The sequence below is a fragment of the Hippoglossus stenolepis genome, chromosome 5 (assembly GCF_022539355.2).
Source record: "Hippoglossus stenolepis isolate QCI-W04-F060 chromosome 5, HSTE1.2, whole genome shotgun sequence".
Lineage (NCBI taxonomy): Eukaryota > Metazoa > Chordata > Actinopteri > Pleuronectiformes > Pleuronectidae > Hippoglossus > Hippoglossus stenolepis.
Window position 1 is genome coordinate 12033166 of NC_061487.1, and position 15482 is coordinate 12048647.

The 15482-nt window shown below is 42.4% G+C and overlaps 1 protein-coding gene across 2 annotated transcripts in view; it reads right to left on the reverse strand.

Annotated features, from left to right (window-relative positions):
* The window catches only part of LOC118110019 (cGMP-inhibited 3',5'-cyclic phosphodiesterase A), a 79791-nt gene that overhangs the window by 16148 nt on the left and 48161 nt on the right, over positions 1–15482 (reverse strand). For both annotated transcript variants that reach the window (XM_035157558.2, XM_035157557.2), the window contains exons 3-5: positions 10536–10796; positions 8094–8251; positions 370–443 (exon numbers count right to left, since the gene is read on the reverse strand). In XM_035157558.2, the coding sequence (XP_035013449.1) occupies positions 370–443; positions 8094–8251; positions 10536–10796 (493 nt within the window). The remainder of the gene's footprint in view (positions 1–369; positions 444–8093; positions 8252–10535; positions 10797–15482) is intronic.

The window sequence follows — 15482 nt, forward strand, 5'->3', positions numbered from 1 at the left end:
CACATTTCCCCAAGCCTTGGTGGAAGGATGTGATATGGGTCAGGGAAGAGCCCGTTCATTTTTGGAGCAGATGTGAATCAGGGGGCAGATCCAGGAATCCTTCTTTCACTTTTTTTAATATGGTGAGAGGGTGATTTTCAGCATTTTCACCTTTTTCTCAGAGAATAATTCACAGATCTTGTTAAAAAATAATAATTCTATACTTTAAATTGGGTGTTTTGTCTATTGTATACATTAAGCTGTGAAATCAGTATGTAATGAATGCAGTCAGAGGCAGAGAGAAACACTGTGATACTGTACGTGCTGTATGCCCACACTCTTCCCAGGCAGCAGTTGTAATGTTATAAAGAACAAAGAGTGACAGCGTACCTGACCGTGGTATCCTGTCTCCCTTGTCTATGGAGCCCTCCCCATGGCTCAGTTTGATGTATGGTCTCCCACAGCTGCAGGAAAGAGATTGTGTGAGAAGTTAGAGATGAAGTGCAAAGGAGGACACGTTTCATTTCACTGCAAAGCACATGATATCCCCTGTTGCAACTCTGGGAGAGTTGCAGCGGATGTTATTTTGCATCTCCAAATACCACATATATATGTCAGATATAATAAATTTCAATGACTAAATATATTCTAGAGGCTCCACACTGAAAGACACAGTTGTTAATATCCCCCAAAAAACAACATGTTATCATGATGTCTGCTCTGACATGTGCACACAATGTGTTTTACAACATCTGCTGTCATCAAAAGCAAGAAGGTTTTGTAGATTTTGTAGGATAAGATCAAATGTAACTTCTGAGCAAGTTTGGTGTAAATAATAAAGTGGATTACTTTAATTAGCTGGTGTTGTTTGGCAGAGCAGGTAGTTAAAACTCAGTCCAGACATCAAAATGAACAGAAAGAAGAGCGGGCGAATGCAGAATAGTCCATATGTGTGTTTGCTTGGACAAAACAAGATGTGGAAGCCATTGGTGTCTGTACAGTTGTGCCAAATTATTGGGAATAACGCCATTCGCTACATCTGTCTTTCATGTCTAACCAGTCGGCTGAAGTTGTCAAGAAGAAAGAATAAAGCCAAATGGGATTCCTACTGTGCTGTCCCCACATGAAACAGACGTTCTGCAGATGCTCCGAGAAAAAAAACCCCCTCTCATTAATGAACTAATGGATGCACAGATCATCCCAATGCAATGGGAATACAGAACAAATGCAAAACAGTTGCTGCACTGACGACGTTATAAACGACTCATTAGAAACGGAGCCCACCCTCTTTGAGAAATACGACAGACCGCTGACAGCCACAGACACGGCGCACTGCTGCAGCCACAACCTCAGAGACAGATGAAAATATTCACATTTACTGACTGGTTTACAAATCAAACCATAAATATTGTTTATTGCAGTGTGCTGGTTAGTTCGCTGTGTGACACCGAGCTGGAGCCTCCCGAGCTGCTCTCAACAGCTTTTCCATGTTTCTCCAACTGAGGCCACTGTCAAGCTGTAGGTGGTTCCAATTAAAATACCTCTCCCTAAATGTTGTAAAACCTGCCTATGCGGAGCAGGAAATGCCTGCCGTTAGAGCGTGGTGTCACAGGGAGCACAAAGGCCTGTAGTGTGTCTATCTCCTTCTGATAAATTGTTTCTTGAACACTTTCGAGCCGTACCCGCCCCGTCTAATGGTCCTGAGGCCCCAACAAAGGAAGTTCTGTTGTGTTTGCACGGCCAGGTCGAACCACTGTGTGTAATGCCTAGCAGGTGTGGAATATAAAATAGTTTGATAGTTTGGCGGGCGAACAGTTAGTACATTATTGTCAGGGGGGTCTGGGCAGGCAGCAGCGCTTGGCATAAAAGGTTTACTTAATGAAAGTTGAAGAACTGGCAGACACTCTTCCTATTCTGCTAATGCAGCAGAATAACCTCGGCTACTGACATTGAGCCTTCAGCACAGAATATAAATGAGAGGGTCGGCCATTTTCACTGGAGGAATCTGTCAGTCAGGTATCAAGTGACTCTGCTTTTATCACAGAAAAACCTCTTACGTGTAGTTTCAGCGGTTTGCTCTGCAGTTACAGTAATTAATCTGGTCCACTGAGATATACCTACATTCCTCTGTGTGTGTGTTTTCGTTTCAACAGTGTCTCCTACAAATGACATCTGTATGCTAATGATTTGATTTGCTTTATACTTTTAGAAAAGAACATGGCTACTTCCCGCAAATGTGCTTTTCAGTGAGAGAAACATCCTGCCTGCTGCAGAGGGATTAAAGACAACAAAAGCACTTGGATTAGAATTAAAAAAGGACCACGACAGCACGTTTTTATATAAATAGATAAAACCTAGCCTGTACCAAGTGCTGTGAGCCGATCACATTTTAAAAACATATTTAACTAAGGATTATTTCATCATGGATCAATCTGTAAATATATACTTGTATTTGGTGCTTTACTATTTGTTTTAAATGAATACGTAAACATAATCTGATGGGTAGTTGTTTGCACCTTTTAACAAGAACCAAACCAAGATCACAGGTCAAACTTGCTCTCTTGGTTTATCCTTAAAAACTAAAAGTGTTGTGCTGTCCAACAGTCAACTGGAGTCTCTCTCTGGAGTGGAAAATCACTCCTGTTCTCACAAACTCTAAAACAAACACACCTTGGAATTCTAACTGTGAGTATGAACCTCCATCAAGTTAATTATCCTGCAATAGGAAATACTGTATAAATTGCAACATTGTCTGACTTCTTCTGAGAACGGCCCCGCCGCCTCTCCTCCACCTCTGCTGCTTATCTTAATGTCTTGAGCCATGTAATAGGCTCTGACTGGCCTCTGCCTTCCTGCCTCCTCTCTGCTGCAGTTTAACTCCCACATTTTATACTCAACCACTCAGCAGGTTGACAGATTACTCTTGGTTCAGGGCCTGAACGGACAGTGCCCAAGCCACGATAAACACAGCAGCCATTATTTCTGTTTCCAGTAATCTACCTACAGTCCAGCCAGATGACGTGAACAAGATAACAGCAGAATGGGAAATGGAAGGTTCTCAATCGGACCCATTTTTTAACCGGGTCTGCGCGATTAAAAAAAAGCCGATATTGTGGCTTTGAAGTCGGTGTTATTCCTTCTCAACGACGTACGTCACAGAGAGCTGACATGATGGAAAAAAAGGAGGGAGAAAAAAGAGAAGCCTAATGTCCCAATTAAGATTGTAGAGATTTGATGATTGAGCAGAGAGGAGGCAATTGAAGCCATGTGTTCTTTCCCCACCACTCATTACAATCAGCAGTGGTTATGGTGTTTTGTTTGATCTGTGAATAAATGTGTTTGTTACTGCCGTCTTGGCCGGAACTCAACAGGGATAACACTGGCAAACACAGATTCCAGTGTGTAAACACTCCCTGCTACTCTTGTGATGCTGTGCTATGTTCGGGAGCGCTTGTGCCAGCAGGTTGCCTATTGCTGCACAAGTATGATCCCAACAAGTTGTCTTTTTTAAAAATATATTTACGGGGAACACTTATTGGACAGGACAGACCAAGCATGAAAGGGGGAGAGAGACGGGGAAGACATGCAGCAAAAGGCCACAACCTGAATCGAACCCGCAGCCGCTGCAGAAGACTGGAGCCTCAAAACAACAAGTTGACTTTAAGCATGGTAAAGTGTCTTCTAGATTTGGTTCTAAGGACTAACCAGATATCTTATTAATTGTATAAAACTCAACCAAACTCCCAGGGTCTCTGTTCTCTCCAATTGTGTCTGTATAACCTGTGTCAGAAGCAGCAGCTGTGACAGTGTGTTTAAGTGTGTGTGTGTGTGTGTGTGTGTGTGTGTGTGTGTGTGTGTGTGTGTGTGTGTGTGTGTGTGTGTGTGTGTGTGTGTGTGTGTTAATTGTGGGGCTCTGGTGACAGGGGAGAGGCCCAGGTGTTTGTTTATGCTCACACCACCATAAGTGGCCATGCCGCTGAGCCGGGCTGAGCTGTAGGACCAGGCGACCGGGCCTTTGTGTACAGAAGCTGCTCGGTGTGCTTACATTTACAGAACTTGTTCAAGTATCACGCTGCCATGGTAGAAAAAGACCCAAACAAGCCACTGACAGACGCAGCCCACACAGGTCTTAGAGGACACAAGACAAAACCCTGGGTGCTGCCTTTTTTTTTGCTGTGTCACTCAATGAGAGTTGGATTTAGACATTAGTTATAGACCTTTGTATTAGTTTGCTAGTATACTACGTCCATAGTGAAATGTGGTATAACTGTAATATGGAATCTATTACGTTATGAAGTTTTAGAAGAGGTGTGAAATTAAACTTTTTCTATTGAAATAACTGGACAGAGGAGAGTTGGTTGAAGGTTCTCAGGTGGTAATTGTGCATGTCTTTGCTGTTCACATGGTGTGTATGGTTTATGGTTTGTTCACACTGATATATGCTAAATTAACATAATATATAACAATATACAATATTCACTTATTATATCAAAGTATTATTCAACTACTTATTGATTTGATAGCATCATGCAATTTATGATATGATCAAACCCCCTGAATATGACTTGTGACCATGAGCATTAACCTGCGACTGCATGAGCCAGCATTCTCTACTTGGGACAGCTTTCCACAAGAATTGGAAACCTGGCTCCTGGGATTTTCCCCCCATTCAGTCACAGGAGCATTAGTGACATTGGGCACTGTGTTCGGCAAGAAGTCGACATTCAAATTCATCCAAACATTGTTTGATGCGGTTGAGGTCAGGTTTCTGAGCAGGGAAACCCAGAACTCCACCCAAAAAAAAAACAACACTCTCATTGGACCTCACTTTGTGCTCTAGAGCAGTTTCATGGTTCCCATAAATGTTTGCCACAAAGTTGGACGTAAGCTGGTGTCTAAAATATCTGAAAAAATGTTGTAAAATTAAGATTTACCGTAATTGAAACGCAGGAGCCAAACCATAAAGAACAGCACTGGCCTGACAGTAAACAAAAGCAAGGGGACAGACGTGTCTACCTACTTTTGGCCTTATAGTGTGCGCGGGTCAGATTTCGGCAGGAGGGTCATTTCACATATTTCAGACACAGTACTGTGACAAAGAGAGAGATTATAACAATGTGCAGGCACTGAAGTTGCCTCAGCTCAGGTGTTACATGATCCGTCCTGATGGATGCAGCAGAACAATGATCTGCCCTTTCTAATAAATTTGTAGGAATAATCCCTTCCACATGCCGATAAAGTAAAAAACAATGGAAAAATTACTGCAGTTAATCTTTGATTGGAGCAAATACTGCAGTTATGTCTATATAACCTGAGCTGCAGACAGTGTCTGGCTGTTTAGTTTGTCTGGGCAGCTTGGCTTAAGTGACTGTAGCCTGGAAGACAACACATGCTTTTATGGGAACAGCTCAGTTTTACAGTAGAGCCATAATCAATCAATATCTTCATGCAACACACAACAAATAATACCTGCACACAACTGAAGTACATGCATTGCTTATTTAACTGGCTACAACAAAGTAGACATCATTTCGAGTAAACTTTGGAAAAGCATACGTGTATCAACTCAATACAGTATTGGATAGGACAGTAACCTTCAGTAAGTCACCGACATAAACCCTTTGTGTAACTGATTAGACAGACGTACCACACGCCAGAACTTTCCGAACCTTTCCACCAAAATTAGTTTCTAAATTAATCTGAGGCAGGAACTTTTCCATGCAGCTGCAGCGTCACGCCTCATTTTACATCTAAAATACATAGCCTTATAAACTGCAACAAGATTCCGGGATTTTGCAAAAAAGCGTGAGTTACTTTGCGGACTGGTCCAGTGTATGAGCTAACTGATTGAAATCTGAGTCCAGATGGTAAGCTTATCATGAAAGTGAGGTCGAGGGACCTAAATTGACAGTTTAAAATTGTTCATATGAATATATATATATAATAAACTTAACATTTCATATTTTAACCTGTTAAAATCAGGCCCCTGCTCGAAAATGAGATAAAATGAATAATTTATCTCTGCAACTACAGGTTTTACATAAAGGTAACACTTTCTGAAGAGGTGTACGCATCACTATAGATGTTGTGTATACAGATGCTAGGTCAGTTTAAATGATGATGGAACACAACATTAACCAAAGACGTCATATCCGCCTTAAAATGTCATTTTAGATTGAATATCCCCAAATCATGACCTTCTCGTCCGAAATCTGAAATTGTTGTTGCCTCTACATTCCCATTAACTTGCAGCTGAGCACCGCAAAGTTTTTCATCAGTAGAAAGTGTATTATTTGAATCCATGCAGGCTGTTTTCACCGTCATTATGAGCCAGACATCATGGTTTTCTTAAATTCTTCTACACGTTAATAATTAAGCTTCAGTTTAGAGGTCAGACTAATGTTCTCATGCAGTATTTAGAAAATAAGTTAACAACTAGATGCATGCTTTTACACAAACCTACATTATACTGACATATCTGTGCTGCTGCTTTGCCTCCATCAGTAGACTTTATGCCTGTGACACAGATTCATCAGGGGACAAACTGAACGAGGAAGATGAAACACAAAGAGATTCTTTCTTGCTGAGGCGTACTTAATATTTTAAAGTCGGGGAGCATGTGCTGTCGAGCACCACTTGTGCATCCACGTCATAAAAACATTGCATGCACGATAACTCATATTCACGTACACGCAAACACATGCACAGCTGGTAGTTCTCAGGCTGAATCTCCATTTTCTACCACATTGAAATTCGTGAAAAAACATTATTCCCCTCGAGCTGTTAGGAGTTTATCAAAACATAAGGTCACAGTAATCAAATAATAATTCTGCAGAATACAGTCTCTGCACAGATCACAGTAAATTATGCTGAAATTATTCACTTAGTAATCATCACTTGGTTAATAAATTAAAACTGTGTTTATTCAAGATTTATTGCATCAATGTGATTTACGGGCAAAGTAAAACAACAGCAGAAACAAACACAGCTTGTATTTTACTGGGTTTACGGGAATACGTGGCTAACGTGTCTATATTTCATCTGAGTCTGAACGCAACGGTCCGATTTCCTCAACCTCAGCTTTTACTTAACTACCTCTGCATCCAGGCACAACTCCACCACACATATATTGTATGACGTGCTTACATGCACAGAGAAACCCATGAATGCATGTTAACACTCATCCCTAAACACATAAACTGTAGCCTTCTCTGTCCTACAACACTGTTACTCCCCCAAAATGCAGAGAAACTGTTATAAGACCTGAATACCGTGCAGTTCCCATTATATCACATGCACACAGGTCAATATCCATGGCACTTTTGTGTAGCCTGAGTTCTGTGCTATCTTCAGCACTTATGTGCTGAGAGTTTATATGTGTGTCTTACTTATTCAGGTTAATGTGTTCGCCTGTGGGACATATTTCCATTCTGGCTCCCTTTGCACACATATCTTTTTCCTAACTGCTGTAGCATTACTGTTCACTGCTGAGACCAAATCTCATAATCTTAAGAGTGACGCGTCATTCTTTTTGTCCGAGTCCTTCTTAAATCATTTGTACCACAGCCACGAACAACTAAAGTGCAAATTTGGCCATAATTAGTATAATGAAACACAAATATCTAGGGGTTTGCTTCAAACATAGAAATTATACAGCAAGCATGGGGCCTCATTTTCTAAATGCACAACTTGAGCAAAAGTGAGGGTCTGAAGACAGAGTATGTGCCTGCTGGAATAAAAAGGAACAAAATAAGAGTGAGACCAGGCGCAGATCCAGGGCTGGGCTCAGGGGGGCACTGGCCCCTGCTTCAATCTGATTGGCCACTGAAGTGTCCCTGTCCTGTCAATAGTCTTTTTATATAAACTAGTTACTTACTAACAATATACTAACAATAAAAATGACAATTTGTCAATAATTTTTATTTCGGATTTTTTATAGAGAACACAATGAGCTTGAACCAGGAATATATTCAATGACCTGTGGCTTTGAATCAAAGCTATAGAGCTAACAGTAAAGAAGGAATGACTTAAATGTGCACCTTACTGAATCGGGTACTGTGCAAGAAAATACATCCACCACTGAGTGAGGTGTCAGTCAGTTGTTGTGCGGCTACCTGCAGATGAGTGTTTCATGGAAGGGCTTGATGCTGGCGCTGCGATCCCTTCGGACGGGCCCGGGCTCTATGGTGGGCATGCCTGTGGCGGAGGTGGTGGTGGTCCACGTGGAAGAGATCCTCCTCAGAAGACCCGGGTGGAGACTTCGCCTCAGACGCTGCACACACAAACACACACACAGGAACGTTTATTCCCACACACACACACTGAACATGACTGAAAAAACCTTCTAATCACTGGGAATGAATTCAATCTCCAGCCATGAACTGCAGTTGTCAAAAAACATGGCTGTGATTGTGTTTGCATGGGTATAAAAGCTCTAAAAGTGCCCCCACCTATAAGATATAATTTATACGTGTTCACTCTGTCTCCAGTGAATTGGAGCATCTAGATGAGACAGTTGTTTTTCCTGCATCTGCCCGAGATGAAGCAAATGATGCAGGTGATGTGACTTGGAAAAATGTTTGTTTCATTTTATTCAGAGAATCAGCACTGCCACCATCATTGACTGGGGGATATTGGCAGGCAGCTGTTCCAAGACTGCTGCTCATGGTACATTATTACATCCAATTTCACGATTGCATTGCACAGATACATTTCATCACCGGGATTCTGCAAGCGCGAGTCTCTTTTGTCTCGTTCTCTCGGTCGCTTTCATAATCTGTCTTCTCTCTGCTTTCTCTCCGGGATTCCCAGTGGTCTGTGCCCTCGTGACGCCTCCATCTGTTCGGTGCCATGCAGCAGCAGCAGCAGCAGCAGCAGCAGCAGCAGCTTGGCACGGCAGCGCTAAACATGGCAGCCCCTCTCTCTCTCTCTGTCTCTCTCTCCCTCGCTCGGCCCTCTGCAGGGTGACCTAGTAAAGATCGCCTCGGAATCCTGAATGAGCCCATTCACAGCGAGACGTCATACACTGCGTACACTCACTCATACAGGGTGTTGGTAAGGTCACTTTAGGGGACATTTCGCTGACTTACACTCCTTTTGGAGCCGTCACACAAATACAAAGACAACACCCATGCACAATTGCTGTATATGATTACACACGATTTACAGATGCATTTATGCACCACAAAATTGCATAAATTCATAGACCCGGGTGTACAATGGTGCTATTAAAACCTTGTAACCTCTGTGTTTTGTAGAGTATAATACTAAAATTGCATGAATTTACGGAATTAACTTCCTAAAATGAAAGTGGAACAATGGTACTGTGGTGTGATTTTGCAGCTCAATTGTTCCATTCTTTAATGAAAGCCCTGCAGACACAGACCGGAGGCAGAAACAACCATAACACAGAATGATACACACACTGTATCACCATCAGCGATTGCCTGAAAAAAACAGGTCACCCTCACAAGAAATACTGCTGATCCCTGCTGCTGTCAATATGTGATTGAAGTTTATAGCTGGACTCATTCTACCACTGTTTAAATAAGAAAAGTGAGATCAGTGTAACCTCAAATGTTTTTGCAGGTAGCTGAGTCTCATTCATGTTTTTTAAATGTCCGTACAGCACGTGCTCCTGATGCAGCGGTATTTTTTGCAGCACACAATAAATGCATTTTGGGAGAGTTCTTGAAAGGCATCAGTATGCACCACGATGGACATCAAACTCTTAGCCAGCAGCCAGAAACGCAAGCGCAAGGGTTTTCATTCCTCCACTAACCGCCTTTGCTGCTCCTGCTATATTCTCCCCGCAGCCAGTTAAGAGCCGAGGAAGCCGTCCCTGGGGAGTGGTAATGAGTGCAGCCTCACTGGCCTCTCTACACAGTTTGTCTTAGCTACTTTTACAAAGTTCAGACGGTGTAAAAATGCACCTGTCCAACGAGCGACGGCACAGCAGCCATCAACCACACACCGGCCTCTGAGACAGCCAGGATGGGTGTCTTCCTCAGGTAATAGTCTGACCCCGTAATCGGGGTAAAGAGCCTCTTTTTTTTGAGACGTGGTCTTTGTAACCCTTTGAGAGATGTGTTCACCATCATGTTGCCTCTTCTCTTCTACTCAAATCACTCACACACACGCACACACTGTGTCTGGCTCTGCACATCTGTCATGTTGACACAGCTGTGGCTATATGAACAGTGCTCCGAGCAGTAGACGTGCTCTATTTTTCTTCACTCAACTCTATGAAATATGCTCCTTCATTTGATGCTAAAAGCTCTGAGAGCAGGAAACACTCATTAGCTGAAACATGGGCTAAAAGATTAACATGTGTGGGGAGCACTGTGTGGTGTATAAATCATTTAGCCTTATTAAGGTGGACCACATTTCCATCAAAGGAGGACTTCAGCCGTTTCCAAATGCAATCATTCTGGGTCTGGGTCTCAACCACTTTTGATGAACAATTCTGACTTTGAATGTTTGGGTGAAATATCGTCACTTTCATCTGGGCTTCCAAGTGTCTTACCAGTATAGTCAGCCTTCATTTATTTCTTTACCTTGTGGATGGACGTCTTCTCGCCTTTCTCCGGTCCCTCCTCCGAGTCGGAGCAGGTGTAGACATCGCTGGGGCTGAGCAGGGAAGAGGGGCGTGGCCGGTGCAGCGGCTGGAAGGTGAGCTGGGTGGTCAGCAGGTTGCTGACAGCCCGCAGTGAGGTGCAGGTGTTGGGGGGCAGCGAGGGGTCAGCCAGCAGGTCTGTGATTAGTCCATGGGCCTCTCCCATCACTGCTATGTCCACCATGACTGTGGTGCCTGATGACTGCGGGGGGGGACAGGAAGACAGAGAAACAAAGAAATAACAATCACCGCTGCTGCAGCCATTTTGAGTAGATGCTAATTAATGGCGGGGTGTGATAGCAGGCTGCGCACAGCTTCTGGGTGGAACGCATGAAGGGCAGGTACATAAACTATTTCAGCAGCTCCCTCGTGAGAACATAATGTGATTAACTGTGACATTGGCATAACTTCTGCCATTTTTCCTACAGAACAAAGTTATCTGTAGTTATACATTAGATTATGTTTTCGCATTAAGACTAACTGCATTATCTTTCGCCCTCATGGAAAGTACATTTTTAAGGTAATTGTACTTGAAGCAAGACTATGCAACTTTTTGGCTTTTTAAATAGCAGCTTTAAAATGTGTTGGTTGGTTCACTGAAATAGGAAGAAATAAAAAGAATGGAGCTCTTTCACTCCCACTCCTCACCCTGAACATCTGTTCTTGCTCTGTGTAACTATGCTGAGTGGGTACAATCTCCTGTGGGAAGTGTGTAACTTACTGAAAGTCGCATCTTAAAGGGGTAGTTCACCCTAAAATGAAAATTGACTCATTATCTATTCACCACTATGCTGATGGAGGTGAAGTGTTTGAGTCCACAAAACACTTCAGGAGTCTCAGGGGTAAACAGTGTAGCAGCCAAATCCAATACAATTTTAGTAACTGGTGACCGATTCATCAAACGTAAAAAATAAAAACAGAAAAGAACATACTGCTCCTGTGGTGTTATCTGTGTCTGTAAGCCACTGTAAGCCCTGACATTCAAATTCGATGCGAAAGGCGTCATTTACAACACGTTTTTAGCCTTAATGTCCACTGTTGCAATGCTGTTTCCCCCTGAAACTCCAAAAGTGTTTTGTGGACTCAAACACCCATCCCTCCATCACATAGTGGTGAGTAGATAAACTATCCCTTTAAGATGCCAGAATCATGAGTAATGCTGAACTGTAGATCAGTTAAAAAGACTTAAAGGTTATTAAAAACCAGCGTTTTTCAGATAGTCAGTGAGAAAACTTTTAAAATAAGAAGAATTCCAAACAGACTTTGGTGTATTTGTTACAGCTGCAGCTCCTCTGGTTCAGGAAGCTGAGGATCAAGGGTAATATCCACTGTTCAGTTGCTTATCATTTCAGTGTGTAAGACTACGCCTGGTCAGAGCTGCGGTCAACACATTGATAGACTTTGTGTTACATGAAAACCACTTAATCACTCGGACATGGAGCCCAACAGCATAAATCACCATTTGTGGCTGCAGAGGGCGCTGTTGCTCAGTAAAAGTTACATACTGTTGCTTTAAATTCGAACCAACCAGTTCACACCAAAATGACAGAAACGCATTTTCAAGTAAATGCTAATATTATTCCATGTTTGCCATATAAACTTTATAAGGTGATAATATATTAGTTGTGTTTATGACTCATTGTGCTGCCCCATGCAGCCAAAAAACATAGACATTTATTTGAGTTTAATTATACTTTAAATATCTTATTTCTACATACAATACATGCCTATGAAGTTTCAGCACTTTTGGGGAATTTTAGAGCAGCTCAAAATGTTGCTTTTACTGACGTCCAGTGATTGAACAGGAAGCATCAGTGCACCGTGACATCACTGTCAGATGTCAGACTGTGAATAGAGGAACACATGAAACAACATGAGAGGTTAGTGCGCTGCTTTTCCTTTTATATGCTGATTTCATATTCACGTATAGGTAAAATAGTAGTAGTCATCCCACTGATGGTGACAATTCTGTTTGAAAAATTAGTATTTTTATACTTTTATATTTTTATATATTAGTGGATTTGCAATAAGGTGATAATTCTAAGATTTCTGAAATCAGGATTTTTAAGTGATTATTATTACTCTGCTCTATCGCTACATTTACTTTGGTAAAGGATCTGAATACTTCTTTCGTCACTATTCTTTATGTACTCACAATAAATGATATCACAACAAAAGAAGCTGATGTAACAAAGACAGTGAACACTGCAACAGTTTGTATGCAGATATAATGTGAGATGCCAATTGCACAGCAGAAAACATTAAAATTCATGAGGAGCTTTGTCCCATGTTGATAGAGAATGTGTTACATGAGGACACTGGCAACACACACGGCCAGGAACAGAACATCATCAACCAAGCAACCAAGCAACCACGAACGACGAACAACAAACAAACCAACCAACTGATGAATCAACGAACAAACTAACAAGCGCACCCACCAACAACTGAACCAATAAACAAACCAACGAACAAAACAACCAACCAAGCGCGGATCTCTACGATAAACAGGCATTTCTCAAGAGCAATTCCTGGAGGGGACACCTAAGGGCACCACCGAACGTACTGTGTATGGTCATCATGATCTTCGCTGCCTCTGGCCCTATCCTCTGTGCTGGTGCTGGCAATAGGGTCCTCATGATGTGCTGGGCCCCTGTCACCTGGCTCTCTCTCTGGATCTGACCCTTCCACCACTCTCAATGACCCTGAACAGTCTGTCTCCTAGAAGAGGAATAAGGTGCTCACAGTTCAACACAACAACAAGACTAGTGTCTAAATGCGAGAGGGCCTTTACATCGCAACGTGGAGATAATATTTAATAGGAGCAGGTTGTGAATGCCATAATAAAAAAGTATACAACTTTCTCAAAATGTCTACAGTAAAATATTTTGAAGCTTGACATACAGACAGTGGGGGTCACAATTGTGAAAATGATGTGTCACCTCTTCAGATTTTTCTAGAGAGAGAGAGAGAGAGAGAGAGAGAGAGAGAGAGAGAGAGAGAGAGAGAGAGAGAGTGTGAGCAGTGGACCAAACCACCATGAGGCAAGGAGAAGGGGTGTGGGGGTGTGTGGGCAGTATCATTGCCTATGTTTGCAATGATATTGAGGGGGACAACTCTCTGAATGAAGCAGGGACCCCCCTGTCCCTCCTGGGAAATCAGCCCCTGCAACCAACCAACCAACCAACCAACCAACAAACAACGAAACAACCAACAAACCAACAAACCAACAAACCAACAAATTAACCAACAAATAAACTAACTACTGAACCAACAAACCTATACTTACTCACTGACAATAGTGTCAAAATTATAAAATAATAGACAATTGAATTTGGACCTATAGCATTTCAAGATACGGTATATATTTAATCATAGTGTGAGTCTGGGATTCTGCCAAGATTTTAAAGTCATTTATCCTTGAGGTATCACAACAATTATACACACAAGCTAACACACACATATGTAGACTTAGAACCACTCACACATGACAGGTTTTATTCTGCACCTTATATGGCTCCTTTAAGCTCAGAGAAGGTAAAAACATGAGGAGGAGCAGGGAGTGGTTCTTCACAGTAGGAGTTGTTTCACTCGCAGCTTTTAAAAAGACAACATTAGGCTGAAACGTGTTCAGCAGAGCTGCATATTACTTGATGCTTAATGAATGGACTCATTAGCAATGTCTCAGCGAGGATCTGACCCTTGACTTCCTCGCTCCTGACCTCTGAGACGACCAACAGCCGGCGTCTGTTCCTGACCGTCTGCTCCGCGGTGGTGTGAGCCGGCCTTGTTTTCATAAGGTAAAGTGAAAAGTTCACAACCCTCTCCTAATTGCTGGGCCTAGAGCAGCCGAATAACCACCAGCTAAACACAGGTCAGTCTCGGCAGCCAGCTAATTTATCTAATAAGCTCAAAACTTGCCCTTTTTCCCAAAAGAATGTTATCAGATTTTTCTCCTCCAATGTCCTATTCACTTTGACACCAGCTGCCAGGCACCCAGAATTCTTCTGTTTACACTGGCTAAGTGGAGGAGGTTGACCTGAACAACACGTGTTCGCTCTCAAAAGGTGTGTTCAGCAGTGCGAGGACATTCCCCTACACATCTCATGATAAATCGGACACGACCAGCATTGGGACCAAACTAATCTCTTTTAAAGACAAGAAGACATCCGGAGGGACGTCTGATGGATCATTTCTGGACAGATGACTATTGTACTCCTGTCATCCCTCCTCTCCTCTGCATCTTCTCTTCTACTTCTCCCTGCCCCGCTTCCTATACTCTGCCCTGACACCTGCTGTGAGGACTGAATGTAAACACCTGTCTCTCAGCTCATTTACACGCTGATTTAGGAGTTTGTTAAATGGGGGTTAAAGGAGAACATGGCTGCTGGAGAACATCTGTCTGGACAGAGACAGCAGTAATAGGTAGGGGCTGCACAATACGGCACAATAAATTATATCACTTGATGCCAATAATTCTCGCCATAAATGTCATATTATAATTTTTTTTAACTCTAAAGACTGCTTTGTGTTAAGGTTGTGGTTTTAAACTCGTCTTTGTGGACAGAAAATGACAAACAGAAAAAACATTTTACAAATCTGTTGTGCGGTCCAGTCATTACTCATGTTGTGGGGACATAAATCTGTTTACACTTTATGGGGACTTGTCTTCCTTTATTGGGACAAAAAGCAAGTCTCTAGGATATCAATGTAAGTGAATGTAATGCCCGCTGAAGTAATGAAGTCATGGAGAGTGTGTGTGTGTGTGTGTGTGTGTGTGTGTGTGTGTGTGTGTGTGTGTGTGTGTGTGTGTGTGTGTGTGTGTGTGTGTGTGTATAAATCTTCAGCCAACTACAACTTAACCCCTACTTCTCACACAGCCAACTCA